The following is a 27736-nucleotide window of genomic DNA, read 5'->3' as shown; positions in this document are numbered from 1 at the left end:
CAGGAAATGGATAAAACTACCAGAATGGAGAGAGGGATGCTAATACTCTTATAAATACAAGATCATTGGTGAAAGTTTCTAATGAAAAATCAATATGAAGATTTTTAGCACCAAGAATTTTTTTTCTACTTTACACTTGCTACAAGAAAGAGCCGGTGAGGAGACAGGTGAGGGAATGCCAGTTCATTCTGTAGCTAAATGGTAGTTACTGGAGGAAATGAATAGCCGGAAGTCATTCTCTGGCGCGGAATCCCGCCAGCCTCCGTGTCATACTGGGAGTCTATGGGAGGCTCGCGCGCCTCCTCTCTCCACGCTGAAGAATGAGAGGAGGAGCGCGAGCCCTTCCATAGACTGCCAGTATTACACGGAGGATGGTGGGATGTTGTGTAAATGCTGGAGCACTTATCATAACACTTAATATTTTTCTCCATGTTCTCTTTGATCTTGTGTAGCAGGAATGTGGAACCTTTGGCCCTCCAGCTGTTGCTAAACTACAATTCCCATTAGCTTTGGCTGTCCAGGCATGATGGGAATTGTAGTTTTGCAACAGTTGGAGGGCCGAAGGTTCCCCATCCCTGTTCTATAGCAAAAATTCTACACTGGTAAATAGGTATACTCCCTTCCAGATACGGTGAAAACGGAAACACACAAATGGTCAGTGAATTAGATAACAGAAATAATGGCGGCTTCTTTTCATAAGCAAAAATGAATATACGATTCTTACACGCTTTGCTTCTGTCGTAGTCTGCTGGGCTCTGTGCTCCCCCCATGTACGGGCTGAACGGCTGGCTACTGAACAGATTATCGCACTGCAGGCTGTGGCAGAGTTTCTCTAAAAAGCGCAATACAAACGACGCACTGTTGACCGACGGCAGATGAACCGAGTGTACTTCTCCATCGAAAGAAGCTGTGGAAATAAATAGCAACGTGATCATCAAGACCAATCCTGGCTAGCTCTGAAGACTTAAAAGCAGAAGAGTCAATAATTTTCCACTGCTATCAGAATATATTAGTGTGTGCAGCCAAAAACAATGTATGACTGCACACTTTTCTACTACTTACAGAATATTCATTCAATAGACTGTCCTTTTAAAGTCTCCAGATATAGGAATGGTAATATGATGGAGAACAAATATCGGTGCAGGTACAGAATTATAACAGAAAGACAACATGCCTTCTGTATTATGTTGTATGGGATGAGTAGCACATACCTGTTATAACTTCTCCTCCGTGATGACCTGCCTTCAGGAAGCCAAACACTACTTTGCAGTGGTGTGCACAGTCCACACAAGCTTGCACTGCCAGCTGCAGCACTATGTTCACCGGACCTGGCCCAAAATGGTCTGGTAGCTGTAGTACTTTCTTCTTATCCAGATGAGGACCGCAGTTACCATGTTTGTTCACGTAAACACACACTAAATATATAAATTTAAAAAAAGTATTTTATTATAATATGTATGCATCAGACTAAAACCATGCAGTCACTTTACTAGTTAATAACTAGAGATGAGCGAACCGGGTTCGAGTCGATCCAAACCTGAACGTTCGGTATTTGATTAGCTGGGGCTGCTGAAGTTGAATAAAGCTCTAAGGTTGTCTGGAAAACATGGATACAGCCAATGACTATATCCATGTTTTCCACATAGCCTTAGGGCTTTATCCAAGTTCAGCAGCCACCGCTAATCAAATGCCGAAAGTTCGGATCCACTTGAGCATGATCGAGGTTCGCTCATCTCTATTAATAACCTATGTCAGGATAAGGCTGCTGTGTTCTATACAATAGAGAGAGAATACGGTCTTATTTTCACACACACGATCTGTGCCGCGCACAGATCCTCCAAAGGCCAGCTCCCCCCCCCCCCCCCCCCCCGCCAGCAGAGATGACAGGCGCGGAGAAGACAACTACTTACCTTGGGAGTAGCGGAGTAGTTGTTTTCTGCGCTTCTGTCATCTCTGCTGCTGGGTGGTGGGGGATCCATACTAGGACATGTTCAATTTTTTTCGCTGTGGGGGACGCGGCAAGGATCGTGTGAATGGTTACATTCACTTGAATGTTTCCTTAAATTGTCTGTGGTCGCAGATCCGCGATCACGGACAATTTCTCAGGACGTGTTAATGCAGTCTAAGGCTGTGTTCACATATATCCAGCATTCCTAAGCTGTCTGAGATGGAGACGCCAGATACAACAAGCTGGATCTTTTGCACCAGACATTCCATCTGTTGTGCTAAAATGGGATACAGTCCCAGACCTGAGGGCCATCCAGCATAGCTGCCATCCAGTGCACTTTACCAGAGATGCTGCATGCAATGTTTTCTCATCTGGCACCTACACGCTACATGGCAGCTGTGCTGGACCGCTGGGTGAACAGGACTGCAGATATAGGTTGTAAATTCTCAAGTATAAATGCACAGTGTAACAAACAGGCTGATTTTTCTAGACAATCGCCGCCAAAAGGTGTTACCTGTAGAAATCACAGTCATGGAAGAATTTGTGATGCCAACGCCATCTTTTATCATCTGAGATTTATTGAGGTCTCCATCAGAGTTAGAGGGTGGGAGGGCTGAATGTAAAGGCAGGATCTCTTTCTGTAATGATGGAAACAAAACGTTTACCACATTTATGACTTAGTTATAGTTGTACAATAAATGAAGGTGAAACCTTATACACAAACAAAAAACAACAGTGTCTGGAAGAACTGAGTATAACCAAAGCTATTATTCAGCCCTTGGCACAGGGAAACTAGAGGATTAACAATAGAAAGTGTTGGCGTCTTTTGCCTGAGGGGCTAACAAGAGCGTACTAAGAAATGACTGCTTACTAAGAGGGTGCATGTCTGGATAACGTTTCCTCAAGTATATGCTTGCCAACATCACTAACTGAGGAACAGTCGGCTGCAGGAAAGGTTAAATAGACCCACACCATTCGTATAAAGATACTGATCACTGCCCTCAAATTCAATTGTTTAGGGGATGAGTCTGGTCCTTTCTATCCAGCTGTTTCTAGAAGTCTTGCTGACTGTTCTATAGAATTCCTGTATTGATGATCATCAACACTCTCTAGTAATCAATACACTAAAAAGTCAATCTCCTCTCCAGATGGTCTTAAAGTGGACCTGTCAGCCAGTCTGAAACTATATCTGAATTGCAATGTGTACAGGTCATTGTATCCTCTAGGACAGCGTTTCCCAACCGGGGTGCCGCAGCTCACTGGTGTGCCTTGAGAACCCGCTAGGGGTGCTGCGGGATCCCGGTGGGAAATGTGCGCTGTCACTTTAAGCACCCCGAGAAGCTGCGGCCACGCAGCTTCTCGGGATGCACAGATCACTTTGATGTTCCGCCCGCACAGTGAGCGGGCGGAACATTAAAGTGAGCATAATGTAGGAGCAGGAAGTGTCAGCGTCCTGCTCCTAAATTCACTCCCATAGGCTGCCGGCACTTCATGCCAGCAGCCTATGGGAGGCCAGGACGTGACCTCTCCGGCAGGCGTGATGATGTGACGTCATCACGCCTGCCGGAGGTCCCGTCCCTGCGGCTCGCAAGATGGAGCCAGAAGAGGAGGAGGAGAGCTTCTGCCTGCAGCCACAGCGCGGATTAGGTGAGTAGGATGTTTTGTTTTTTTTAGGGGCAGAGCAGGGGACATTATTAGTATATGGGGGCACCTCGGGGGGCATTTTTAGTTCATAGGGGGCACCTCTGGGGGCATTATTAGTTCATGGGGGCACCTCTGGGGGCATTATTAGTTCATGGGGGCACCTCTAGGGGCATTATTAGCTCATGGGGGCACCTCTGGGGGCATTATTAGCTCATGGGGGCATTATTAGCTCATGGGGGCACCTCTGGGGGCATTATTAGTATATGGAGGCACCTCTGGGGGCATTATTAGTATATGGGGGCACCTCTGGGGGCATTATTAGTATATGGGGGCACCTCTGGGGGCATTATTAGCTCATGGGGGCACCTCTGGGGGCATTATTAGTATATGGAGGCACCTCTGGGGGCATTATTAGTATATGGGGGCACCATTAGCTCATAGGGGGCACCTCTGGGGGCATTATTAGCTCATGGGGGCACCTCTGGGGGCATTATTAGCTCATGGGGGCACCTCTGGGGGCATTATTAGCTCATGGGGGCACCTCTGGGGGCATTATTAGCTCATGGGGGCACCTCTGGGGGCATTATTAGTTCATGGGGGCACCTCTGGGGGCATTATTAGTATATGGGGGCACCTCTGGGGGCATTATTAGCTCATGAGGACACCTCTGGGGGCATTATTAGTTCATGGGGCACCTCTGGGGGCATTATTAGTTCATGGGGGCACCTCTGGGGGCATTATTAGTATATGGGGGCACCTCTGGGGGCATTATTAGATCATGAGGACACCTCTGGGGGCATTATTAGTTCATGGGGCACCTCTGGGGGCATTATTAGTTCATGGGGGCACCTCTGGGGGCATTATTAGCTCATGGGGGCACAGCAGGGGATCCTACATACAGGGGGCATCCCACATTCCTAGTCGCTTTACTGCAAATAACACCAAACAGCGCAGTTACTTTGGGAGCCGACAGGAGGGAGAAAGGAAAGGAAGTTGCTAGAAATGTGCGGAGCCTAAATTGTTTGTCTCGCAGGTTCTGAAGAGATGAAACGTATCTGGAAAGAATCATCATGGAGGACTGGACTGGATGGAGAGGAAAAGTGACGCTTCAGATCAAAGAAGACGTCACCTGTGAGTCACTGTATGACGGTTTTCTTATTTTGTAGAACATTATTTAGTAGGGGTGCCCTGAGTTAATTTTTTTTTTCCAAGGGGTGCCCCGAGGTGGAAAAGGTTGGGAAGCACTGCTCTAGGAAAACAGCATGGTATTCACCGCCATGGAATATTCCTGTACAAGATGCCTAGGACATCAAACACACCATCTCAAAACAAGTACAACAATAAACTCATCCCTTAAAGGAGAAGTCCAGCGAAAAATGTTATTAAAGGATTGTATTGCTCCCCAAAAGTTATACAAATCACCAATATACATTTATTACGGGAAATGCACATACAGTGCTTTTTTCCCTGCACTTACTACTGCATCAAGGCTTCACTTCCTGGATAACATGGTGATGTCACTTCCTGGATAACATGGTGATGTCACGACCCAACTCCCAGAGCTGTGCGGGCTGTGGCTGCTGGAGAGGATGATGGCAGGGGGATGCTCAGTGTCCCTCCAGTGCCCTGTGTCCCTCAGTGTCCCCCTGCCATCATCCTCTTCCAGCAGCCACAGCCGCACAGCTCTGGGAGTCGGGTCGTGACATCACCATGTTATCTAGGAAGTAAAGTCTTGATGCAGTAGTTATTGGTATACATATAATATATGTATATTGGTAATTTGTATAACTTTTGGGGGGCAATACAACACTTAAAATAAGAAATTTTACTGGACTTCTCCTTTAAGTTGCTGCCATATAGGCATAGAGTTGCATTCATTGCCCATAGAGTACCCTGTTAAGTTAAAGGTATTTCGCCCAGACTGTGCTACTCCATACAGCAGTCTAATGCAGGCCAATAGAGTACCTTGGTTTCCCTAAGGGAAATGAAGTGTTTTCATTTTAAAAATCTATTAGCAAAAATCCCTTAATTCTACTCTCTAATGTACTTTGGGTTTGAATGCCTTAAAATGATAATTTATTTGTCTGGAATATCCTGTAGGGTATTTTCTGGTCACCTTGGGGGAATATGCTGCCATCTTTAGAATTAAATAAAAAGTAAAAACAAAGGGGACATCACCTTTCTTCCTGGTTTTAATCCCCTTCGTCTTGTTTTTAGGTTATCAGCATTAAGCACATTTCTTGCCAGTGTTGCATTTTTTGGACGCTTGCCTTTCCTCAGAGGAGAAGGGGCTTCTTCAAGGGGCTTGTCTCGTATAGGTTTCCTCCCTTTCTGTGCCAACACTGGCTTCTGGGGGGACTGCATGGAGCGTCTGATGCCCTTTACAGGAGATGCTGCGGTAGGCGTATTCTTCAATAAAGAAACTGTATAGGATTAAAAAGAATGACATTGGTTTTAGATCTCACTAAATAGTTCACACATATAATTAATGTGGTTTTACATGAAAAAGATGTTCTTTAAATCTTAAAGCGAATCTGTAGGCACCAATGATACCCCACCCAACCCCAAACTGTTGGTAGTTCTGTGTTACCGGTCACGAACCATGTCCAGGTCTCTCCTGGTGCAGATATTTAATTCTGGCAGCAGTTTCAAAGAGGTGGGGCAGCTCCTCTCTCCTATTCAGGGGCTTAAGGTAATCCATCCCAGGGGTGTGGCTAAGAAGATGCAAGGCAGAGAAGAAGGAGAGGGGCGCTGCAGGACTGGGTCTCTTTGAGGCTGCACTGCCAGCATTAAATATCTTTTTTACGTAAATACCTGCACCAGGAAAGATGACGACTCCGGGACTGGACATGGATAGCCGATGGCTGGCCATTAGTGCCTACTGTTTCATTTCAATAATAAAAAAATAAAAAAATCACCAATGCAGCACCTATAGTAACGGAATGGTTGACAGAGGTAATGGTCATACATCGCATGGAGGAGTTGAGAGCGGAAATGTAAGTAGTCCGCAGAACACCACCACATTGTGGTTGCCATGGTCTTGTTTTGTGGACTCTCCTGATTATTGTAGATACAATAGTCAGTCTGGCTCTTAATTTGAGTTCTCATGGATTTTTTTTCCTCTTTTGGGGTTACGGAGGACCGCATTGGCAATCTTTTCCTTCTTTCTTCTTCTTTCCTTCTCTTTCTGCTTTTTCTCTCATCTATTATGTTTATGCAGCTGTGATGTTGTGTTTTATCATGGGTCCCTAATTGGTGTACCTGATTACATTGTCCTTTTAATGGCTTTAATTATTAAACTACAGTCTCTGAGCTAGTTGTTTAAAGTGTGAAGAGGACAGTCGGCCCCTGTTAATCTTGACTTGTACTCTAGCTCATGCTGTACTTGTAGAATATGAAACTTGTTGAATATAAAAAAAAAATCACCAAACTATGGCATGTTATTCCTTTAGTCTTACGCTGGGTTTACATACAGTGTTTTGGGTCTCATTCTGATCTGTATTTTTACATCTGTATTTTTACCAAAACCAGGAGTGGGTCTTGAACAAAGGAAATGGTTCAATGGTCAGTTTCACTCCTGGTTTCGTTAAAAATTCCCACCAAAATAGGGCCCAAATCCTATGTGTTAGGAGACAATTCTGGCAGTAAATAATCTCAAGGCAAACAGAGGATCAGATGTGCTTAAATCCCACCGAACTGCTCACTAGAAGCCGACAAACCTTTGAAGAAGCATTTCAAAAAAATTCTTGGACATACAGGCCCAGATATCAATCGGAGACAAGAATCGGACACATTTTTGTCTCCGACAGATGGCAATGACTTTCTATTTTAGGAAATAAAAGCCATAATGTTTTACTAACTCACCAACAATATTCCTGCAGTGCAGTTAGTGCTATGCAATATTCAGAAGTCCCACAGAGAGAATGAATGGAGCACTGACCACATAAGCGCTGGATTCATTCAGGGGAAAATTGTCATCTGTTTTTGGAATCAAGGTCTTAGCTTGTTATTCCCTATTCATGTAAAAGCTGACAGGGAGAACCACAAGGAGACAGGCTAAGGTGTAATCTTATGATCCGCGACACAGGGGGTTAAGGTACAGAAAACCTATGTCATTGACCTATCACCTGCTACACTTAGACTTAGGGGCTGGATTGCATTGTCAGTGAAGAAAGCCATGTTCCTAGCAAGCAATCTGATCCCTTACGTCACAAAATGATGAACCTCGTCCAGGACCAGGGACGTAATAGAATAATTTTATTGTGTCCTACACTACTTCCATCTGCAGCAAGTGGATATCACAGTAAGCATACAGAAATGGGAATAAAGGCACTTCAACAACACATATAACTGCTGATTTTGAAAACTACTGGTTGATAAACAAGTTTTTTCGAATTACATCTTTTAAAGGGGAGGGAGTTTCTAGTAAGGCATCATGGGAAGTGATGGCAGACCACGCAGCTGCTACGGGGCCCGGGCGGTAAGCAGGCACTGACCCTGGCAAAGTATGGTCAGCCATCATGGTAGCCATGCCACTCCCAGATTCACAGGGCCTCATCCAGTTTTTTTGCTATGAGGCCACATGAATCATAGAGAGCCATAATAAAAGCTTCTGCTACATAGTTTCCTGCAAACAAAAATATGGAATGGGAAGCCTTGGTAAGTGCGGAGACTCGATTCTTACCATTGTACGCTTACATTCATTCATTTTGAACTGTCCAATTTACTGAAGAATTCATTCTGTACATATAAATAAAAGCCTATTTTTCTCTAAATGAGTCTTGTTGTTCCTCTTTCACACTATATTAGCGCACCATGCTCAAGTTTCAGCTGAAGCATATGTCTAGTAGGTGAATGACAAACACCACTTTCCTGCTAAATATTTAATTGGAAAGACCCTTCTCACATTTCACAGACTTAAAGGTAAGCTAGGCCCCGAATATCCTTACATATATGCCATTAGTCTTATTAAATAGTGACCTTGCATTCATTGCAGAAAGAAAACATAGACCTCATGCAGGAATGTTAAGTAGTACATAATGAGGCATACATCTGTGCTATCTAAGCTGCTTTACTGGCTCCTAGCAGATCCTATGCTCCAAGCACACACCCGGGGCTGCAGACTCTGCATACAAGATGATGTACCAGACAAAATAATAACTAATTACTACTCCACAACAACATTGTGACTGTCCAGTTATATAAAAAAAGAGACAAGTAAATGTGAGCACTGAAGCCCCATATGACTCAGTGAGAGCAGATTTTTCGAGTACATTCAGCAAGACCAAAATCCCATATGATCATTCCAATTATGCAAATGTGTTCCCAGGAGAGGGTCTTTCTTGACTGAAAGGGGTCTACCAAAACAAGTAGATGGGACCACCTGCTCTGTGACTGCTGGAGAAAATGAGAATGTAAATGAATAGCAGGCACTCCATACTGAACACAAAATAAGTCTATAATAGCATTATATTCTATAGTATTAAATCTAATGACATCCTATTTCACGTGGTGGTCAATTAGAAAGCAAATAGATCGTACAATCTGTTTAAACTCCAGACCTTCCTGAGGTTAAGTTACAGCTCCTCTAAGAAGTCAACTAGGCAGAATTGGGGAGGAACGTCATTTCTACTTTTAGTTGTCTGCGTAAGTATAGTACCGTCTCACTGACAGTCATAACTACATAAGATATACAAGGTGTGTCCAGAAAAGCAAAAAAATTAAAAATTTTGGTGCCTAACCGTACTTATAGGGGATGGCCACTTTATAGTAAAATTGTTCAGTGTACAGAATTAGTAACTGTACTCACTGTATATACGGACAGCAGCTCCTGTGTACTTCATAGAGCTAAAATCAGACTCCTCTCCTCCAGGCTGTGCTGTCCTGCCTTGTGGCGATTCTGTCCTTAAGATGGCCACCATAGAGGAGCATGTGACCATGCTCTGCACCCAGTGTTCTCCATAGGCATATACAAGCACACTGGCGGAAACTGGGAGGTAGGGCATGGTCACATGCTCCTCCATGTCGGCCATCTTATGGACAGACTCACCACAGAGCAGGATAGGACGGCCTGGAGGAGGGGAATCTGATTTTAGCTCTATGAGGTACAACGGGAGCTGCTGTTAGTAAGTGCAGTGAGTACACTTACTAAATACTGTACACTGAACAATTTTACTATAAAGTGGCCAGCCCCTTTAAAGGGGTATTTCATTATCACTCTAAGACATATGACTTTCTAATATAGTGTTATTACTAAATGTACTGGCTCCATCATGAATTTGTTTCACCCCTTAAAGGAAATAGAAGAACTACAAAATGTGTATTTTCTCAAGCTACTCCCTCTTTTCCAAGACTAAGAATCATCCTTTGACCACCTCTGACCAGCCTCTATGCCTCCATAGCCCAAATCACCATCACTCTGTCATATACACAAATAGATGTATACTTTTTTTCCTTATGCAGGTGTGCATGCATGGGTGGTATTTAGGATGACCGAGTTGTGCTTACAACATGCTGCCTTGTGCTGAGTGATGCAGAGCAGACAAAGAATAAATGCAGCAGGTCCTATAATAGTTTGCAGTGAAGTTAGATGTTCTGCAACAGATTTGGTTTGGGAACTGGCAGGAGTGCTGTGGGAGGGGAGTAGGAAGGATAGGAGGACTGTGATGAAAAGCTGAGGGAAAGCAAGGAATTTTAGTATTGAGCAACTTCTCAACCAAGAAGTACAACCACAAAATACAAAACGAAGACCCCCGAAACAAATGGATTTTTCTTGTATTTTTCATACTGTGGCAAACAGGTAAGCGATTCTATCACAGCACTTACTGACAGTAGCTCCCTGTGTACCTCATAGAGCTAAAATCAGGCTTCCCTCCTCCAGGCTGTGCTGCCCTGCTCTGTGGTGTTTTGGTCCATAAGATTGCTTACATGGAGAAGCATGTGACCAGGCCCCGCCCCCCAGTGTCCACCACTGAGCCTGTATATGCCTATGGTGGACACTGGGGGGCAGGGCATGGTCACATGCTCCTCCATGTCAGCCAACTTATAGACAGAAACACCACAGAGCAGAGCAGGGCAGCACAGCCTGGAGGAGGGGAGTTTAGCTCTATAAGGTACACAGGGAGCTGCTGTCAGTATATACAGTGAGTACACTTACTAATACTTTGTACTGACTAATTTTACTATAAAGTGGCCAACCCCTTTAAGGGATTTTTCTGAGAATCAGACGTCCTAAGAGGTCCAGCTTCTGTGGTCTCACATAGTCCTATGCAATAACATTTCAGTCTGTGCCCAGAAGGGTTTTTTTTCTTTTCTTTTTTTACTGCTGTCTGCTTCTACATTTTAGCAAAACAATATAGGCCAAAAATATGTGGATCTGTAAATGCCCTTAGGCTAAAAACATCAAGCAATAGCCTAAAATAGCAGCCAAGTGTAGTAGAAAATTACATAAAACTCCAAATATAGGAAATAATTTATAAATTTTAGTCAAGCAAAAGACCTTGTTAAGAAACATTTCCAAAGGGGTTGTCCGATACCTTAAACATCATCTTTCATTCAACCAGAAACATGAAATGTACAATTCACCCAACAGGGATTGTGATGCAGTGTACAGGAGCTTCAGCTGTGCTGTATGTAAAAATGGACCATATCTCAATCTTCTCATACCCAATATCAGTAGAAGAGGAAATATGAAAATTAGCATCATGTGACTGACAGGGCAAATGGCGCAACCGATTCTGAAAAGGTAAGAGACTTATAAACTCGCTTAAACGGGATATTCTGGAGAAGTATCTCTGCACTGCTACAGCCTGTGATTGGTTGAGTGAGACAGAGAAGAGCGAGCATGGACAATGAGGACTGGCATAGCGGGGGACTGGGGGCAGATGAAACAGGTCTGTTCCTTCCAAAATACCTTAAAGTGACTCTGTACCCACAATCTGCCCACCCATAACCACTTTTACCATCAGATAGCTGCTTTTAATCCAAGGTCTGTCCTGGGGTCATGCAGTTAGTGTCCTAAAAAACAACTTTTAAACTGGCAGCCCTGTGCCAAACTGGCGTGGCCTAGAGTGACTATGCATTAGGCTGGCACAACCCCTCTGTCCCTCCACCCCACCCTCTTCATCATTGGGAATGCTCCAGCCAGGTATTTTGCTATTCATCACCTGTGAGAACAGGGCACATGGGCTGGATCGTTAAGGCAGTTTTCACTGCAGAGGAATAGGAAAAAAGGGTGGAGAGGAGGGACGGAGGGGTGGTGGAATGTTAGGGCACGGATACTCTAGGTCCCGGCAGTTTGGCACAGGGCTGCAAGTTAAAAAGTTGCTTTTTAGGACAAAAACTGCATCACCTGCCAAACGGACCCCAGGACAGATCTTTGATTAAAAGCAGCTATCCGAAGGTAGATGTGGTTTGGGGGGGGCAGATTGTGGGTACAGAGTCGCTTTAAACTGTTTTAGGCTATGTTCCCATTACATATAACCAACAGATGTTATTTGGCATGCAAAACAACGGCCGTTATTTTAAATGAAAAACTGTACTGCGAGTCTATGGTCAATGGCCTCTCTGCATGTCAAATGCATATACAAGACTAGTGGTGTATAGAGAATTTCTCCTCTCCTTCCAAGCTTATGTGCTTTCTTCTTATTTCTCCTGAATACTGCCAATTTCACTTCCACTTGGCATCCGATAACAATTCTTCACAGCCTTCTATTACTGTCACTACATTGTATGCTTTCACTCCAGTCACGAAAAAAATATACTGGCATAGAGAACAGAGATCCTGCCCCATGGCCATCAAGCTACAAAAAGTTTTCAAACTCCAAACGGTACGTAGATATGAATAAAAAGATAGTAATAAGCAAAATTCAAGAACAGTGGGAGTGCAGTGGGGAGTTCTGATGCGGGCGCACACTGATGCGCCCACATCAGAACTCAGCGGCATCCGGGACGATCTTTTCTGAGAACACCCATTCTGTGACCCGGCCGGTCTCATACCAAATGTGAACATAACCTAAGGGCTTATTCCTACGATCCGTAAAACATAGACGATACAAACAGGGAAGCCCTGCAACGGACTCTTTTCCTTCTCCCAGCATCATATTGGTACATGATGCCATGCGGGGAAAGTGCTTGAATATTCGTGGCACTGTAATGAAGCAGCCGTGAAGTGCCATGAATATTCAAGCACTTTCCCCTCTCCCAGCATCATATTGGTACATGATGACGTGTAAGGAAAGAATCCACTGCAGGGCTTTCAGTCCACGTTTTACAGAATGGGGGAATAAGCCCTAAGGCTATTACATAGACAGCATAGTCCTCTAAAAAAATAAAAAATAATTAAAAACTTTAGTGACACTTGCTATTTGAACTGGAAAGATCTGGAATACAATAGGTATAATACAAGATGCTTCACATTAGGCCTTAAAAATGTGTCTCCGACAAGAGATGACAGCATGTCAATAATGAGAAGGTTTGGAGGCTGTACTCTGTGCTGCTATGTCCATCGTACATAGGACTGTCATTCTGCCCCCTCTTGGTCAATCAGTTGGCCTGCCACCTCATATCTACTCTCCACATGTATCAGTTCTCTTTATTTTTGGGAACAAATATATAGTTAAAGCCATTTGAGGCTTCTCTGACACATCTTTTGTGTGCTTTCTCTTAAAGTGATACTGTCGTATTTTTTTTCTGTTAAAAGCTAGAAGAGGTCCATGCTGCTGTTTCTACGGACGTGGAGCTTCAGGTTAGTCCTAAAAGCAAAAGACAAAATCTATAGTCTCCTCCTGGTATATTAAGGAGTGTGATCGCTGAGACAGATTATCACTTTTATTTACATCCTAGTAGTAGGAAATGGCCATTAAACAGACTCTTAAGTTACAAAATAATACATTTACTCAGAATGTAAAAACAAAAACACTACTATTACTACTACTACTACTGTGACTTTTAGAAACTAAAATGATAGTAAAATGACATCTTGATCTTTTCTGCTGCCTTCTAAACATAATACACGTGGAGCATAGAGGATGTAAGATGACCACAGTGGACTACCCACTTATGTGTATGATGAGGAGTATGAGCATGGGTCATGTGCTTTACAGCAGATTCCTGGGAATTCATTTGAGGAAGTGAATGCATTACAATAATTATGGAAAAATGGATCCTTGGCAGGATAGCATTAGATGACACTCTTTATTTGAGTGCCCTTTGTTGATCACTTTACCATCTTCAGGAAATCTACCTTTCTGTTGCCAGCACATGCTTCTGAAGTTATCCCAGCTACATGAAAGCTTTATTATATATATATATATATATATATATATATATATATATATATATATATATATATATAGCAAAGTTTATTGTAGCAAGCTATAGAAGTACATTCTCTGCTGTGTGTGCGCTCATACAATGCTATGAGAGAAATGAGCACAATCTTATAACAGAACACATCTACGAGGCATTATAATGGATTACACTGGCTTCCTTCAAGCATAACTCACTCAAAGCAACAATAAAAGTAGGATGTGTGTAAATGTCCTACCTTCTAAATGTATGTAGCACTGCACATCAGATAGTCCTCAACTGCTCACTTACAACAGGACCAAAACAGACAAAGCCCCCTGCTGCCGGGAGCAGCCCCCAACCCTCCCAGCAAATCGCCACTCACAGATCTGCATGTGCTGCTAGATGATGGGAGGGGAGAGCGAGCGAGGGGGGAAAGCCGGCAGTGGGGGGAGGGAGAGGGGGAGAAAAGAAAGAGAATGAAAGAAAGAGGAAGGGAAACTGCTCAAGTCCTGTCATATTGTGTGCCAATCCCAGTGACAGTGATCATCAGTCACCTGCCCCGGAGCCAGCACCCAGGCCTGGGAGTGGGAGCAAAGGTTGTGTGGGGTCAGCGGAGCTGCAAAGAGATCAACACAGCAGGGAGAAAAGGGGGAGCCAGGCGGCAAACACTATCCGCTCAAACTCATGGATTTACTTTTGTGTTCCTTAAGTATTATAGAAATGATAGCTCTATTGAGTAAGGCTCCTTAGGGATCTATAGAGAGGAATCTGACAGAAGGCTGCAACCTAACCCACTCAATAGGTATACGTGGCCAATAGGCTTGTACAGTAATAACACCGAATTAGGCTGGGTTCACACTGCGTCTTTGCATGTGTGCATTCATTTTTTCATTGACTTCCATTATTAAAAAAAAAAAAAAAAAAACGGACACAAAACAGAGGTTGACTACATTTTTGTTTGCGTTAAAACGGATCCGTCAATGGAAAAACAGATCACATAAATGCATCAGTTTTTTCCATCCATTTTTGGAAGAAATAAAAAAAAAAAGAAAGATGAAAAAAAAAAAGATTGCAAAGACGAAGTGTGAACCCAGCCTTACTCTCCGGTATACTTTTTTTACTGCCTACCTAAGGATGGAGTATCCGCTACATTCTCTACACTGAGAAAAATAAATATCATATATATTATACACACACACACATACTATATATATATATATATATATATATATATATATATATATATATATATATATATATATATATATATATATATATATACACACACACACACACACACACCACATCATATATCAGATGAGCTTGTCCTATCATAAACGCTAAAAGTAGCGCTACAACATGTCAAGTCTTACCATGAAAAAAAAAAAACACAGACAAGGTGTTGAAAATCAGCCGTGACCCAGAAACCCTCAGGAGTGTTAGTAGTGGCTTCTGAGAAGGTGTCAAAACATTTACGGAGCATATATGTGTGTCACATCGCATAATACAGCTGCACATTGTACTCATCATTACCCCCCTGTATAGCCACTATGCATCTATACAAGCACTAGAGTCCAGACTACAAGTAATAGCCAGCAAAGTCACAAAGGTAGATGTAAATGGCGTTCTCATAAGCCATGTGTGTAAAGGGTAACTCATAAAGCCTGGCTGGAGCAGACGCAGAGCATTAGCATTGCCTGGAGGCATAACAACACATACAATATTTCTAATTAAATACGCACAGTTGTGACAAGTGAGGATATGATTTATGTATAGGCTATGCAAACTAGACAGTATGAATCTGGAATCAGCGGCCAGAAATACAGAGAAGTGTAGGATTTCTCCTTCTTCTTTAGTCTAATGTGTATATATATATGCAATTACTTGTTCCTTTAGGCAGAACGCATGAGAACGCATAATTTAATGTCTGTACGGCCATTTATAGTGATACTTTCATCCCCCCCTAACTCTCGCTTCATTTCATTGGTTAGGATTTTCGACTAGGCAGGGCTTCATGGCCCCAACTGCCATGAAGCCCCGCCTAGGTGACCCACCCACTGATGAAATTACGCAATTTTAGAGCAAAAAGACACAGACAAGTGTTTTACACTATACACTATATATTGAATGTTTAGCATCTAAGCTTGTGGATGGGTTGGAGAACAGCACATAAAGTAAGGGGGTGTGACAATATCCCTTTAAATCTATTGGTACTGGATAGATTTTAAAGCCTGCACAAAAGATGTGATCAGCCGTGGATCGGGCATTTTCCCACTCCATAGCTGATCACTGTCACTTTCACATGGGCTGATTAAAGGAGAAGTCCGGCGAAAATTTTTATTAAAGTATTGTATTGCCCCCCAAAAGTTATACAAATAACCAATATACACTTATTATGGGAAATGCTTATAAAGTGCTTTTTTTCCCTGCACTTTCTACTGCATCAAGGCTTCACTTCCTGGATAACATGGTGATGTCACTTCCTGGATAAAATGGTGATGTCACGACCCGACTCCCATAGCTGTGCGGGCTGTGGCTGCTGGAGAGGATGATGGCAGAGGGATGCTCAATGTCCCTCCAGTGCCCTGTGTCCCTCAGTATCCCCCTGCCATCATCCTCTCCAGCATGTATGTAGCACACAGCAAACCACAGAGGAAGCTATAGATATGATTACAATCAAGGTGCAAACAAAACACTTGCTTAAGGCCCTATTCCACGGAACAATTATCGTTCGTATTCGGCCGATAACGGCCGCTACGGACGATAATCGTCCGGTGGAATAGAGTGCAACGATCAGCCGACATCGTTCATGTCGGCTGATCGTTGCAGTCGCTTGTTTTTCAACATGTTGAAAAACAAGCGACTGATATAGCAACGATCTGCTGCCGTCGCTCCGTTGAATAGGAGCATCGGCAGCAGACGCTGCTATATCCTATGGGCTGCCCGGACAATCAGCGATCCCCCGGGCAGCCCCCCCCGCAGCTCCCCGGCGCCCCCTCCCGCACTCACTCGCTCGCTGCAGCCGCGTCGAATAGCGGCGGCAGCGAGCAGGGAACGAGGAGCAAACAAGCGCTGAGAGCGCTCGTTTGCTCCTCTAAACGACCTGTGGAATAGGGGCATTAAAAGTAACAAATCACATTAGATACTGACAGATCATCTGTAAAACAGGAGGCCTAGAATAGCAAAGGAGTGATAAGGCCTCTTGTACATACACGACTACTGTCAGAGCGAGAAATCACAGTTCACGAGTCGTGCCAACTGAGAAAGGACAATTTCAGCAGGATTTTTTAGCCATGAGAACGGCTGCTACAGGTCATCCAAGGTAATTACATAGCATCTGTCTTTCCTCAAGTGCTCAGCAGAAAGTCTTATCTGGAATGTAATGGTCTAACATCGCAGAAGGGAAAATATGCACTAGGAAAACGTAATTGCAGAAATAAACAGGAAGCAATTGTAAGCCCCACCCCAGTGAAGGTGCCCCCAGAGCCTCACTAGCTAACAGCCAAACACTATCAACAGAAAGATGTTCCTCCTGACCCCCCACATACATATGCACACTCCTCTAAACCAAGAATACACATTTTCAATGACGCGGGGGGGAATAAGGTGATGCTAGACTCCTCTACTAGCAGGTCATTTCCAGTAATACAGATACATACAGATCAGGTGCTGAAATTCAAACATGGTTAATGCTTCTTTCCATAAAATCATCTGTGGAAGGAGAGTAAGGAGGTCCCTGTTCATATACAATAGAGATGAGCGAACCGGGTTCGGGTTCGAGTCCATCCGAACCCGAACGTTCGGTATTTGATTAGCTGGGGCTGCTGAACTTGGAGCTCTAAGGTTGTCTGGAAAACATGGATACAGCCAATGACTATATCCATGTTTTCCACATCGCCTTAGGGCTTTATCCAACTTCAGCAGCCACCGCTAATCAAATACCGAAAGTTCGGGTTCGGATCGACTCGAGCATGCTCCAGGTTCGCTCATCTCTAATATACAATAGTTGGGTTGTATTGACAAAATCAGCTGATGCGGTTGATTGTTCTCTGGCAAGTCCGCTCAACACTACAACTACTAACCAACACTACTACTGAGCGCTCAGCATTTGACTCCCAGTGTCTGGAGAAGTTGGATGCCACCCTAGGGCTGCCAGGAAAACATGGATACAGCCTATGGCCTATGACTGTATTTACACTTCTAGGACTCCCTAGTCCAAAGCCAAGTGTTAAGGTTCAGAGAACACTGGCGAACCCCAAGGGCCCAATTATACCAAGCAATACCATTTTTTGTACCACGATCTGTAGTTTTTATGATATCAATTTGGGATAAAACACAGCAATCACTGAGCTCAAGGAGATCAGTGAAAAATTCCAATGAAGTACTCGATCAAGAGTCTCCAATGATGCCCCCTAAAATTTGAATATGCAAAACAAGAGTCTGTGGAGCCTCGGCTGAGAGTCTCTAAACACGGGAACAGCCAGATATCTCTAGCTTGTTGCCACGGGGTGCCTCCATGATAGGGAGAGCACCACACCACCCTGACAGATAGCCCCTTAAGTCCCACTCAGTTGCGAGTATTGGAACATAAATAGGGAAAAAACAGGGTGGCCCCTTTTGTGTCAAAGTCTAACTCAAGGTGCGAGTATTGTGACATGACAAGGGCTTGCCAAGGCAGGCATCCATCCACAGACAGACGTTTGGGGTATTTGCCCCTCGTCAGTGTGGAGCAGGACTCTGGCTTTTTTGCATATACCAATTTGGTATAGACAGAACTTTTTGATCTCTCATTCAGTTATTGTTTTTGCTGTGGTTAGAGATGGTCCGAACCCTCCGAGGTTCGGGTTCGTATGAACCCGAACGCTCGGCATCAGATTCCCGCTGTCTGCCCGCTCCGTGGAGCGGGTGGATACAGCGGGAGGACCGCCTGAAAAACTGGGATACAGCCTATGGCTATGGCTGTATCCCAGTTTTCCAGGCAGTCCTCCTGCTGGATCCACCCACTGCACAGAGCGTGCAGACAGCGGGAATCATTACCGAGAGTTCGGGTTCGTACGAACCCGAACCGAACTCTGTTCGGACCATCCCTAGCTGTGGTTCAATAACATTATACTTTAATAGTTTGGACATTTCCGCACACAATGATACCAAATATGTTATTTTTTATATATAATATAAAAAAGGGGATTATCCAGGATTAGAAAAAAAACCTGCTAGGTTCTTACAAAAACAGCACCAATCCTGTCACCAGATTCTGTTTAGTATTACAATTCAATTCCATTCACTTCAATTAAACAGAAATGGAAAAAACATACCTAAACTGAGGACAGGAAAGATGCTATTTATGGAATCAAGTGACATGTTTTTATACGCCCACATAACCTTTTTAAGACATTTTTTATAATAGACCCAGAAAACATTTCTTATAAAGCTATGTTCACACAATGCACATTTTATGACCAGCTGTTATTTTCAACTAAAACAACGGCTGTTCTTAGTGAAATTTGTGAAATGTGTTGCATTGAAGTTAATGCAAACACCGTCCGTTGTTCACACAATGTACTGAACGGCCGTTGTTTGCTACGGCCATTAAAATAATTGACAAGTCAGTTATTTCCGCCCACTGTGCATTGATTTCAATGTAATTTTTAATGCAACACTCAGTACAACAACCATTTTTTTTTAAGTGCAAAACAACAGCCATTGTCTGTATGTTGTGTGAATATAGCCTAAAAGTGGAATTACAGTATCACTTGGTTTTATAACTCTTTCTTGTTTTCCCTACCAACATCAATTAATACAAAATTAAAAATTTAGGAAAAAAGAAAACCACACATATCAGTGATACCATATGCTTTGGTTAAAAAAAAATGCAGCAAGCCATTAAATATTGCTCAAAAACACCAGTACGAACTGGTATCAAAAGATTCAAATACACATAGAAAAACGGACCTGCAAGTGCTTTGAATTTTAGCAGGAGCAATGTTGAGCAGGGAAAGGGGAGTAGTGCATTACTTAACAGGCATATTGAAAAGTGCACTTACCTAACTGATCGCATATCATAACTAGAGATGAGCGAACCAGGTTCGGGTTTGAGTGGATCCGAACCCGAACTTTCGGCATTTGATTAGCGGGGGCTGCTGAACTTGGATAAAGCTCTAAGGTTGTCTGGAAAACATGGATACAGCCAATGACTATGTCCGTGTTTTCCACATAGCCTTAGGGCTTTATCAAACTTCAGCAGCCACCGCTAATCAAATACCGAAAGTTCGGATCGACTCAAGCATGCTCCAGGTTCGCTCATCTCTAATCATAACCTCTAGTCTATTTGGTTTCTACATGTGAATTAACACCTATACATATCAACGTGGATGAAAGTGATAATAGTTATCCTTAAAGGGGTTTTCTGATTTACCCTTACTTGTCCCCTATCCACAAGATATGAATGGAGCCGCGGGTTGGCATGTGAAAGTAGCTCTGTTCATACTCTATGGAGCCAGCAGAGAGAGCAGAGTACAGCACTCGGATCTTTCCAGCGGCTCCATACACAATTAATAGAACTGCGTCTCGGCCCCCACAATCTTACACTTGTCCCTTATCCCGTGGAAAGACTCAAAGGCCATTTCTGCTCCACTCCACCTTTCCTAGGTGGTGTGAGAGCTATTTTGCATATCCCCTCTTTTGAGAATTTCCAGTGGTGCAGGAATGGCCTTTAAGTCTCCCCACGTCTTTATGGCAGCCTCCTAAGGAGAACTAGTATCCCTTTCACCCAGGTGGCACCCAAAGCTTAACCCATTGCAGGTTATTCCTAGGATAGTTGTTAGTGAAGGGAAAGACATGGTCACTTATTCTTCTACACTGCCACCTTGTGGTGTAGTCTTATAGCACATTAACATTTTATAAGCACAAAGCATAGCAGGTTGCTTCATTTGAGAGGAACATGGGGGAACATACTGATGCCAACAGAAAAAGAAAATATTCTGTAAATAGTAAATAGATTATATTGTAAATGTATTAGTTACAAGTCATCATAAATTATTAATTACATACTAAATTACAACTTTCTCTAAGACTTACAAAAATGACAAATAGACAGGATTTTCACTCACAAGAAAGAATAGGGCTGGGTTAACACTGCATTTTTGCAATCCATTTTTTTTTATCCGTTTTATGCAAACGGATAAAAAACTGATTAAAAAAACGGATGCATTCGTGTGCATCTGTTTTTCCATCGTCTTCCATTATAAAAAAGGATCAGGTTTTTTTAGCCAACACAAAAATGTGGTTGACTACGTTTTTGTGTACGCTAAAAAGAAACAGATACATTTTGATCCATTTTTTTTATTTTATTGGAAATCAATGGAAAAACTGATCAAAATCCGATTTTTTTCCCCCCGTATAAAATGGATGAAAGAAAACAATTGCAAAGACGCAGTGTGAACCCAGCCTTAAAGGGGTTGTCCGGCGATAAAAAATTATTCACAGAATAACACACATTACAAAGTTATACAACTTTGTAATGTATGTTATGTCTGTGAATGGCCCCCTTCCCCGTGTCCCACCACCCCCACCCGTGTACCCGGAAGTGTGGTGCGCTATACATTACCTGTCGCGTGCCGACCACGGTCTCCGATCGTCAGCAGTGACGTCTTCTTCGGGAGGCCAGCGGATCTTCCAGAGTGCCGGCCGCCCTCTCCAGCGTCATCCGAAGCTCAGCCGCGATTGGCTGAGCATAACTGTGCTCAGCCAATCGCGGCTGAGCAGCTGATGACGTGGCCGCGTCATCAGCCGCTCAGCCGCGATTGGCTGAGCACAGTTATGCTCAGCCAATCGCGGCTGAGCTTCGGATGACGCTGCAGAGGGTGGCCGGCACTCGGGAAGATCCGCCAAGCTCCCGAAGAAGACGTCACTGCTGACGATCGGAGACCGTGGGCGACACGATATGCGGTGAGTATAATGCACCACACTTCCGGGTCTAGCGTGGGTGGGGGGAAACACGGGGAAGGGGGCCATTCACAGACATAACATACATTACAAAGTTGTATAACTTTGTAATGTGTGTTATTCTGTGAATAATTTTTTATCGCCGGACAACCCCTTTAATATTCCCTACATTGGAAAGGTAGAGTCTCTCTCATGTTACCTACCACTGTTTCCTGGAGGCTGCAGAGAATCTCCAGTTATGCTGCACCACCCAGGGGGAAAGATATCACGAGAGTCGTATTTGCACCAGTAGTCGAACGCTCCTCTCCAGCCATCAAATGTAATAAATATTTCATCTCCTTTCACGTCTCCCACTGTAGCTGGACAGATTAAAAATGGATTTTTTTTGTCCACAGCTTCCAGTTTCATTCCAATTTTAAATAAGTTCTGAGACTGCTTCTGTGGTTCCTGGAAAAGAGGATATTACGTTGTTTTTAAATTCACTTTAAATTCACTAAATAAAAGACAGTTTTTCATGTCTATTAATAGGCTAGCCTGGAGAGGAGTTATAAGAGCGCCCCCATACTGCAGGACTTGTCAGGTCAGCATTACACCACCAGCCCACTGATTTCATTAGTACTGAACACTTGCTGCCAGGTTCTTCACATCTTATTGCTGAGACTCTAAGCTCAGAGACACCTAGTGGCCATCTTGTCATCAGGGAACCATTCTTACAAAAAGTGATAGTCTAAAGTGAACAACTTTTGATCTGAGCAGACCTCTAACTTCAAGAATTTTTGAAAATGCCCACATTTAATGGGGGAAAAATAGCAAAATTAGCATTTTTCTAACTTAGGACTTTCTTCGGTCACCGTGCTGGTAAAATTGTGTGAAAATTTTATTGCTGTGTTGTTACGCATGCAGCGATACCAAACATGTTATTTAGGGGACTTGACCATCCGATTGTCTGATCACACATTTAATACACTACAGTGCCGACCATCTTCCATAGACAGGATATCGCATGAGACCTCAGTGAGACCTTCCATACTGCACAGAGCTGCTGTAGAAAATTGCTCCCCTGCTTGTAGCATTGTTCAGCACAAGGCAGCATGCTGTAAGCACCATGACACTCTTCCCTAAATTTCTCCCCACACAACATTCTTCCCTAAAGATATATATACCTGATGAGGCAATGAAAATCTGCACATTTTCTCATGGCTTCCTCAGGGGACCCTCCTACATATATGGTGGAGTTGCCCTGGTATTAAAGGGGAACTCTGGATAAGAAAAACTTGTTTTTTATTAAAAGTTAAATATATGTGTCTATATAATGTATTACCGTATCTGTACGGTTCTGCCACACTGGTAGCTGATAGAAATCCAGGAAGTGAAGAATATAGATATAGAATACAGCGTGCTGTGTGGTGTTACAGGTAGAGAATACAGTGTGCTGCTGTATGGTGTTACAGGTAGAGAATACAATGTGCTGTGTGGTGCTACAGGTAGAGAATACAGTGTGCTGTGTGGTGTTACAGGTACAGAATACAGCGTGCTGTGTCGTGTTACAGGTAGAGAATACAGCGTGCTGTGTGGTGTTACAGGTAGAGAATACAGTGTGCTGTGTGGTGTTACAGGTAGAGAATACAGCGTGCTGTGTGGTGTTACAGGTAGAGAATACAGCGTGCTGTGTGGTGTTACAGGTAGAAAATACAGCGTGCTGTGTGGTGTTACAGGTAGAGAATACAGTGTGCTGTGTGGTGTTACAGGTAGAGAATACAGCATGCTGTGTGGTGTTACAGGTAGAGAATACAGCGTGCTGTGTGGTGTTACAGGTAGAGAATACAGCGTGCTGTGTGGTGTTACAGGTAGAGAATACAGCGTGCTGTGTGGTGTTACAGGTAGAGAATACAGTGCTGTGTGGTGTTACAGGTAGAGAATACAGCGTGCTGTGCGGGTGGGACCACAATGAAATCATAAATTACTGTAAATAATTCAGTAACACAATGAAACTGCAATGTGTGAACACAGCCTAGATATTCTGCAACAGCTTTGGGCGGGGAATAGGCAGGGTGTAGGACTGTGATGAACAGCTGAGGGAAAGCATTGCATTCTGGAACCTGTAGTACTGTGTACAACTGATAAACCAGTAAGTGCAGAATCACAAAACCGAACAAACACCCCCCCCCGCCCCCAAACAAATGGATTTTTGGTAGTTTCAAAACTGGAATACATAGGTAAGTAATGCTTTATGCTTCTGCAGAAGTTTCATTTTTTTTAACCTCTACCTGGAATGCCCCTTTTGGGAAGGGGTTCTGAGAATCGAAGTGGCTTACTCCAGCAAATGCATTTCTAGCACACCACAAGACATGCTGTTATCCTTACTATCGGGGTCTCTGGCATCTCATAAGAAGGGCTTGCTTGCTGCGGCTCATGCAGCGATTCCCCAACACTGGAGATATTCCGTCTACCCATCATTACAGGAATGGTTCACAGAAATCCATGCTATTGAAAAAGCAGAGGAATTTGTGACCGAGGCACAGGACCGCACGGAGGCATGTCTAAAAGGTATGGACAGGCAGGACCTTCTTCATTAAATTTCCAGATTCTGCTACCCTAGTGCTGATGGCTTTTAGGCTGGACACAAGGCCAAAGCTCTGTCCCCCCCTCAATTCTTCCTCATTCTCCCATATTTTCCTCACCACCCCCTTCTTTTCCTTTCTCCCTTCCTTATTCTTGACCCTTCCTGTTTTTTTTTTTTATATCTTTTTCTTTCGTAAGAAATTAGCACTTTGTTAAATTTGTAGTCATTGTTACCAGAAATGTATTTATTATTCATCACAACTATGTTCAAGCGGTACATAAGTATATAAATTATGATACAAGCATTGCTGTACATTCACGTTATGCCACTGCATTGCTTTCCTTTATTGCTGTAAAATCACTTTTGGCTTTGAATGTCTTTAATAAAATCAGAGTAAACTCAAAACTATTTCTGGTACTGGAATACTAGGCCTATAGGACACTGCTCAACTATTTCAATTATTTTTAAGTAATGCTGCGTTTACACGATGCGATAATTCACCCAATCGATCGTTTAACGATTTTGAAGCAACAATTTGGTTTTTATAACCATCAGCGTTTAGACGAATAAATTGTAAGAAAATTCATAAGAAATAGTTATTGGGATCGTTTTTAAAGGACAACTCCGGCGGGACCCCCCCCCCCAAAAAAAAAAAAAAAAACACACAGACACCATACTCACCATCCCTCCGGTGACTATCGCCACTCCATTTGCCTGCCGTCCGCCTCACCGTCACCGCCGTCCAGCGATGTCTCTGACTTCCGGGTCCTGGCCATGGAAAAGGCTGCCAGTGCGCTTGCGCACCGGCAGCCTTTTCATTGGCTGGAGCGCATCAGATGGCTTCCAGCAACCTCAGCCAATCAGGGCTGAGCAAGCTGGAAGCCATGTGATGCGCTCCAGCCAATGAAAAGGCTGCTGGTGCGCATGTGCACCAGCAGCCTTTTCCATCCCATTCACTCTCCATGAAGACGCCGAGGAGGAAGAAGAACCGGACCGCCCCCCGGCTCTGACATCTTCGTGACCAGATGCCGCCCGGGAGAAGAGGACCGTGACGACCGTAATAGGTAATGTATACATTCTTTAACTTCCGGGCGGGGGTCCGAAAGTGGGGGAAGGGGGCCAGACCGGGTATTTAACCACATTACAAAGTTATATAACTTTGTAATGTGTGTTAAATAAGCTAAAAAAAATTTGACGAATTTTCGACGGAGTTGTCCTTTAAGATCGCTTAGGCCCATCTTTCACATAGGGTGAATCTTTGAAAGACTGTTTACACGACGCGATCTGCGTATTTTTAGCGAACAACGATTTGAGAACATGTTCTCAAACAAGATCAAAATGAACGATTTCTCGCTCGTCACTTGATCGTTTGCTGTGTTTAGATGGAACGATTATTGCTCAAATGCGATCGTTATTGCGAACATTCGTACAATAATCGTTACGTGTAAACGCAGCATTACTGTTCAGGCCATTTGCAGTAAAGCCTCATAATGGTGCAGTTTACAGACGCTACATGTGAACTTACCCTAAATAAGACCAGAAAAAAGTAGAGGATCAACTTAACTTCAATCAAACAAATATTATTCGATAACCTACCTTTTTAAAGTATGAAGCTGGTGCCATTTCTGCTCCATTTAGTGTTCTTAGAAGGAACATTGGCCAGGAAGAGGCATTCATCCGGAATCCTTTCCAAGAGAGAATAATAGCATTACTACTAAGTGCTACTAAGAGTCTGAATTTCCTTTTAATATATTATATATAGGATTGTCCAACATTGTAATGTGCAGCCTGACTGTCCCCTGACAGATCAAATACACTAGACTTTCATATGCCTGATCCTTAGCTCCTTCATATTATATTCAGCCAACCAAGGGGCCTGGTTTATGTAGGAGGGGGGCCTTGGAAGAGATACCTGGTGAGTCCTAAGGTAGCTATACACCTTCAATAAACTGACTGCTGAAGATCATTCTCTCCAATAACAAACAACATCACGCCCGACCCCTAACTTCACCAACACGTTATTTGTCGGTGGACGGTCCGGACATGGCCGATGTACTGATGGCAGAACCCGCTGCAAGCGGTGGATACGGTCAACAAAGGTGTAATGCTTATGGGGACCTTTACAATAAGTTTGAATTTCCTCAATTTGTACACAAATTTGTTTGATTATGATAGATCCCTGATCTATAACCCCTTAGCGACCCATGACGTACCTGGTACGTCAGGGTGCCGCGGGGGGTGTTCACGCTCTGAACGGCACCGCTCCCGCTGCAGCCGGGGAGCGCCTCTATTAGCCGGCGCTGGTCCCGTTGCCGTTCCGGCTAATTAAGCACTTCAATGCAGCTGTCAAACCTGACAGCTGCATTGAAGTGCTTTGTACTGCACGTCCCTGGTGTCTAGTGGGTTGGGGGGGGGGGGGGGGGGGGGGAGATCCGTTCTTCTGGCCGGCCTGGGCCTCAGCGTCGCAATGACGCTGATCCCGGCTTGGCAATAGACCAATCTAATTGATCTTTGCTGTGTATATACACAACATTGATCTCTATGAGAGATCAGTGCTACCTATATGCAAGTCCCCCAGGGGGACTTCTAGGTAAAGTAAAAATAAAAGTAAAAATGTTTTTTATTAATAAAAAATCCCCTCCCCTAATAAAAGTCCAAATCACCCCCCTTTTCCCATTTTACAAATATAAATTAATAAACAAATAAATAAACATATTTGGTATGGCAGCGCGCGCAATCGCCCAAACTATTAAATTATCACATTCCTCATCTTGTACGGTAAACTGTGTCAGCGCAAAAAAATTCCAAAGTGCAAAATTGCGCATTTTTGGTCGCATCAAATCCAGAAAAAATGTAATAAAAAGTGATCAAAAAGTCGTATATGCGCAATCAAGGTACCGATAGAAAGAACACATCATGGCGCAAAAAAAGACACCTCACACAGCCCCATAGACCAAACGATAAAAGCAAATGGAAAACTCTGGTAGTGCAGTTGTAGAATTGGTGTATACCGAGTGCACTACTTGGCTGGTACCAAATGACCTAGTTAGTATGTATATTTAGTAGGCTCTCTAGCAATAACCCTAATGTGATATTTTTGAGACAACTATAAACCTCAAGGTATAATTAAATCACAAGTAAATATTATATATATATATATATATATATATATATATATATATATATATATATATAGAGCACTTTATCTAAATCAATATAACATTTATAAAAACATATAGACAACTAATCATGTAAATAACTACACACTTACATATAAATCTCTGTGTATATATATATATATATATATATATATATATATATATATCTCATAGGTTGCAAATAATATA

At 43.3% G+C, this 27736-nt stretch overlaps 1 protein-coding gene across 5 annotated transcripts in view; it reads right to left on the bottom strand.

Annotated features, from left to right (window-relative positions):
- The window catches only part of SCML2 (Scm polycomb group protein like 2), a 70912-nt gene that overhangs the window by 7502 nt on the left and 35674 nt on the right, over positions 1–27736 (bottom strand). For all 5 annotated transcript variants that reach the window (XM_069971234.1, XM_069971236.1, XM_069971238.1 and 2 more), the window contains 6 exons: positions 25986–26074; positions 22030–22273; positions 5771–6015; positions 2463–2586; positions 1212–1415; positions 725–907 (listed from right to left, as the gene is read on the bottom strand). In XM_069971234.1, coding sequence (XP_069827335.1) covers positions 725–907; positions 1212–1415; positions 2463–2586; positions 5771–6015; positions 22030–22273; positions 25986–26074 — 1089 coding nt within the window. The remainder of the gene's footprint in view (positions 1–724; positions 908–1211; positions 1416–2462; positions 2587–5770; positions 6016–22029; positions 22274–25985; positions 26075–27736) is intronic.

Source organism: Dendropsophus ebraccatus, chromosome 5 (assembly GCF_027789765.1).
Source record: "Dendropsophus ebraccatus isolate aDenEbr1 chromosome 5, aDenEbr1.pat, whole genome shotgun sequence".
Taxonomy (NCBI): Eukaryota; Metazoa; Chordata; class Amphibia; order Anura; family Hylidae; genus Dendropsophus; species Dendropsophus ebraccatus.
This window is presented reverse-complemented; position numbering and strand designations above follow the sequence as displayed.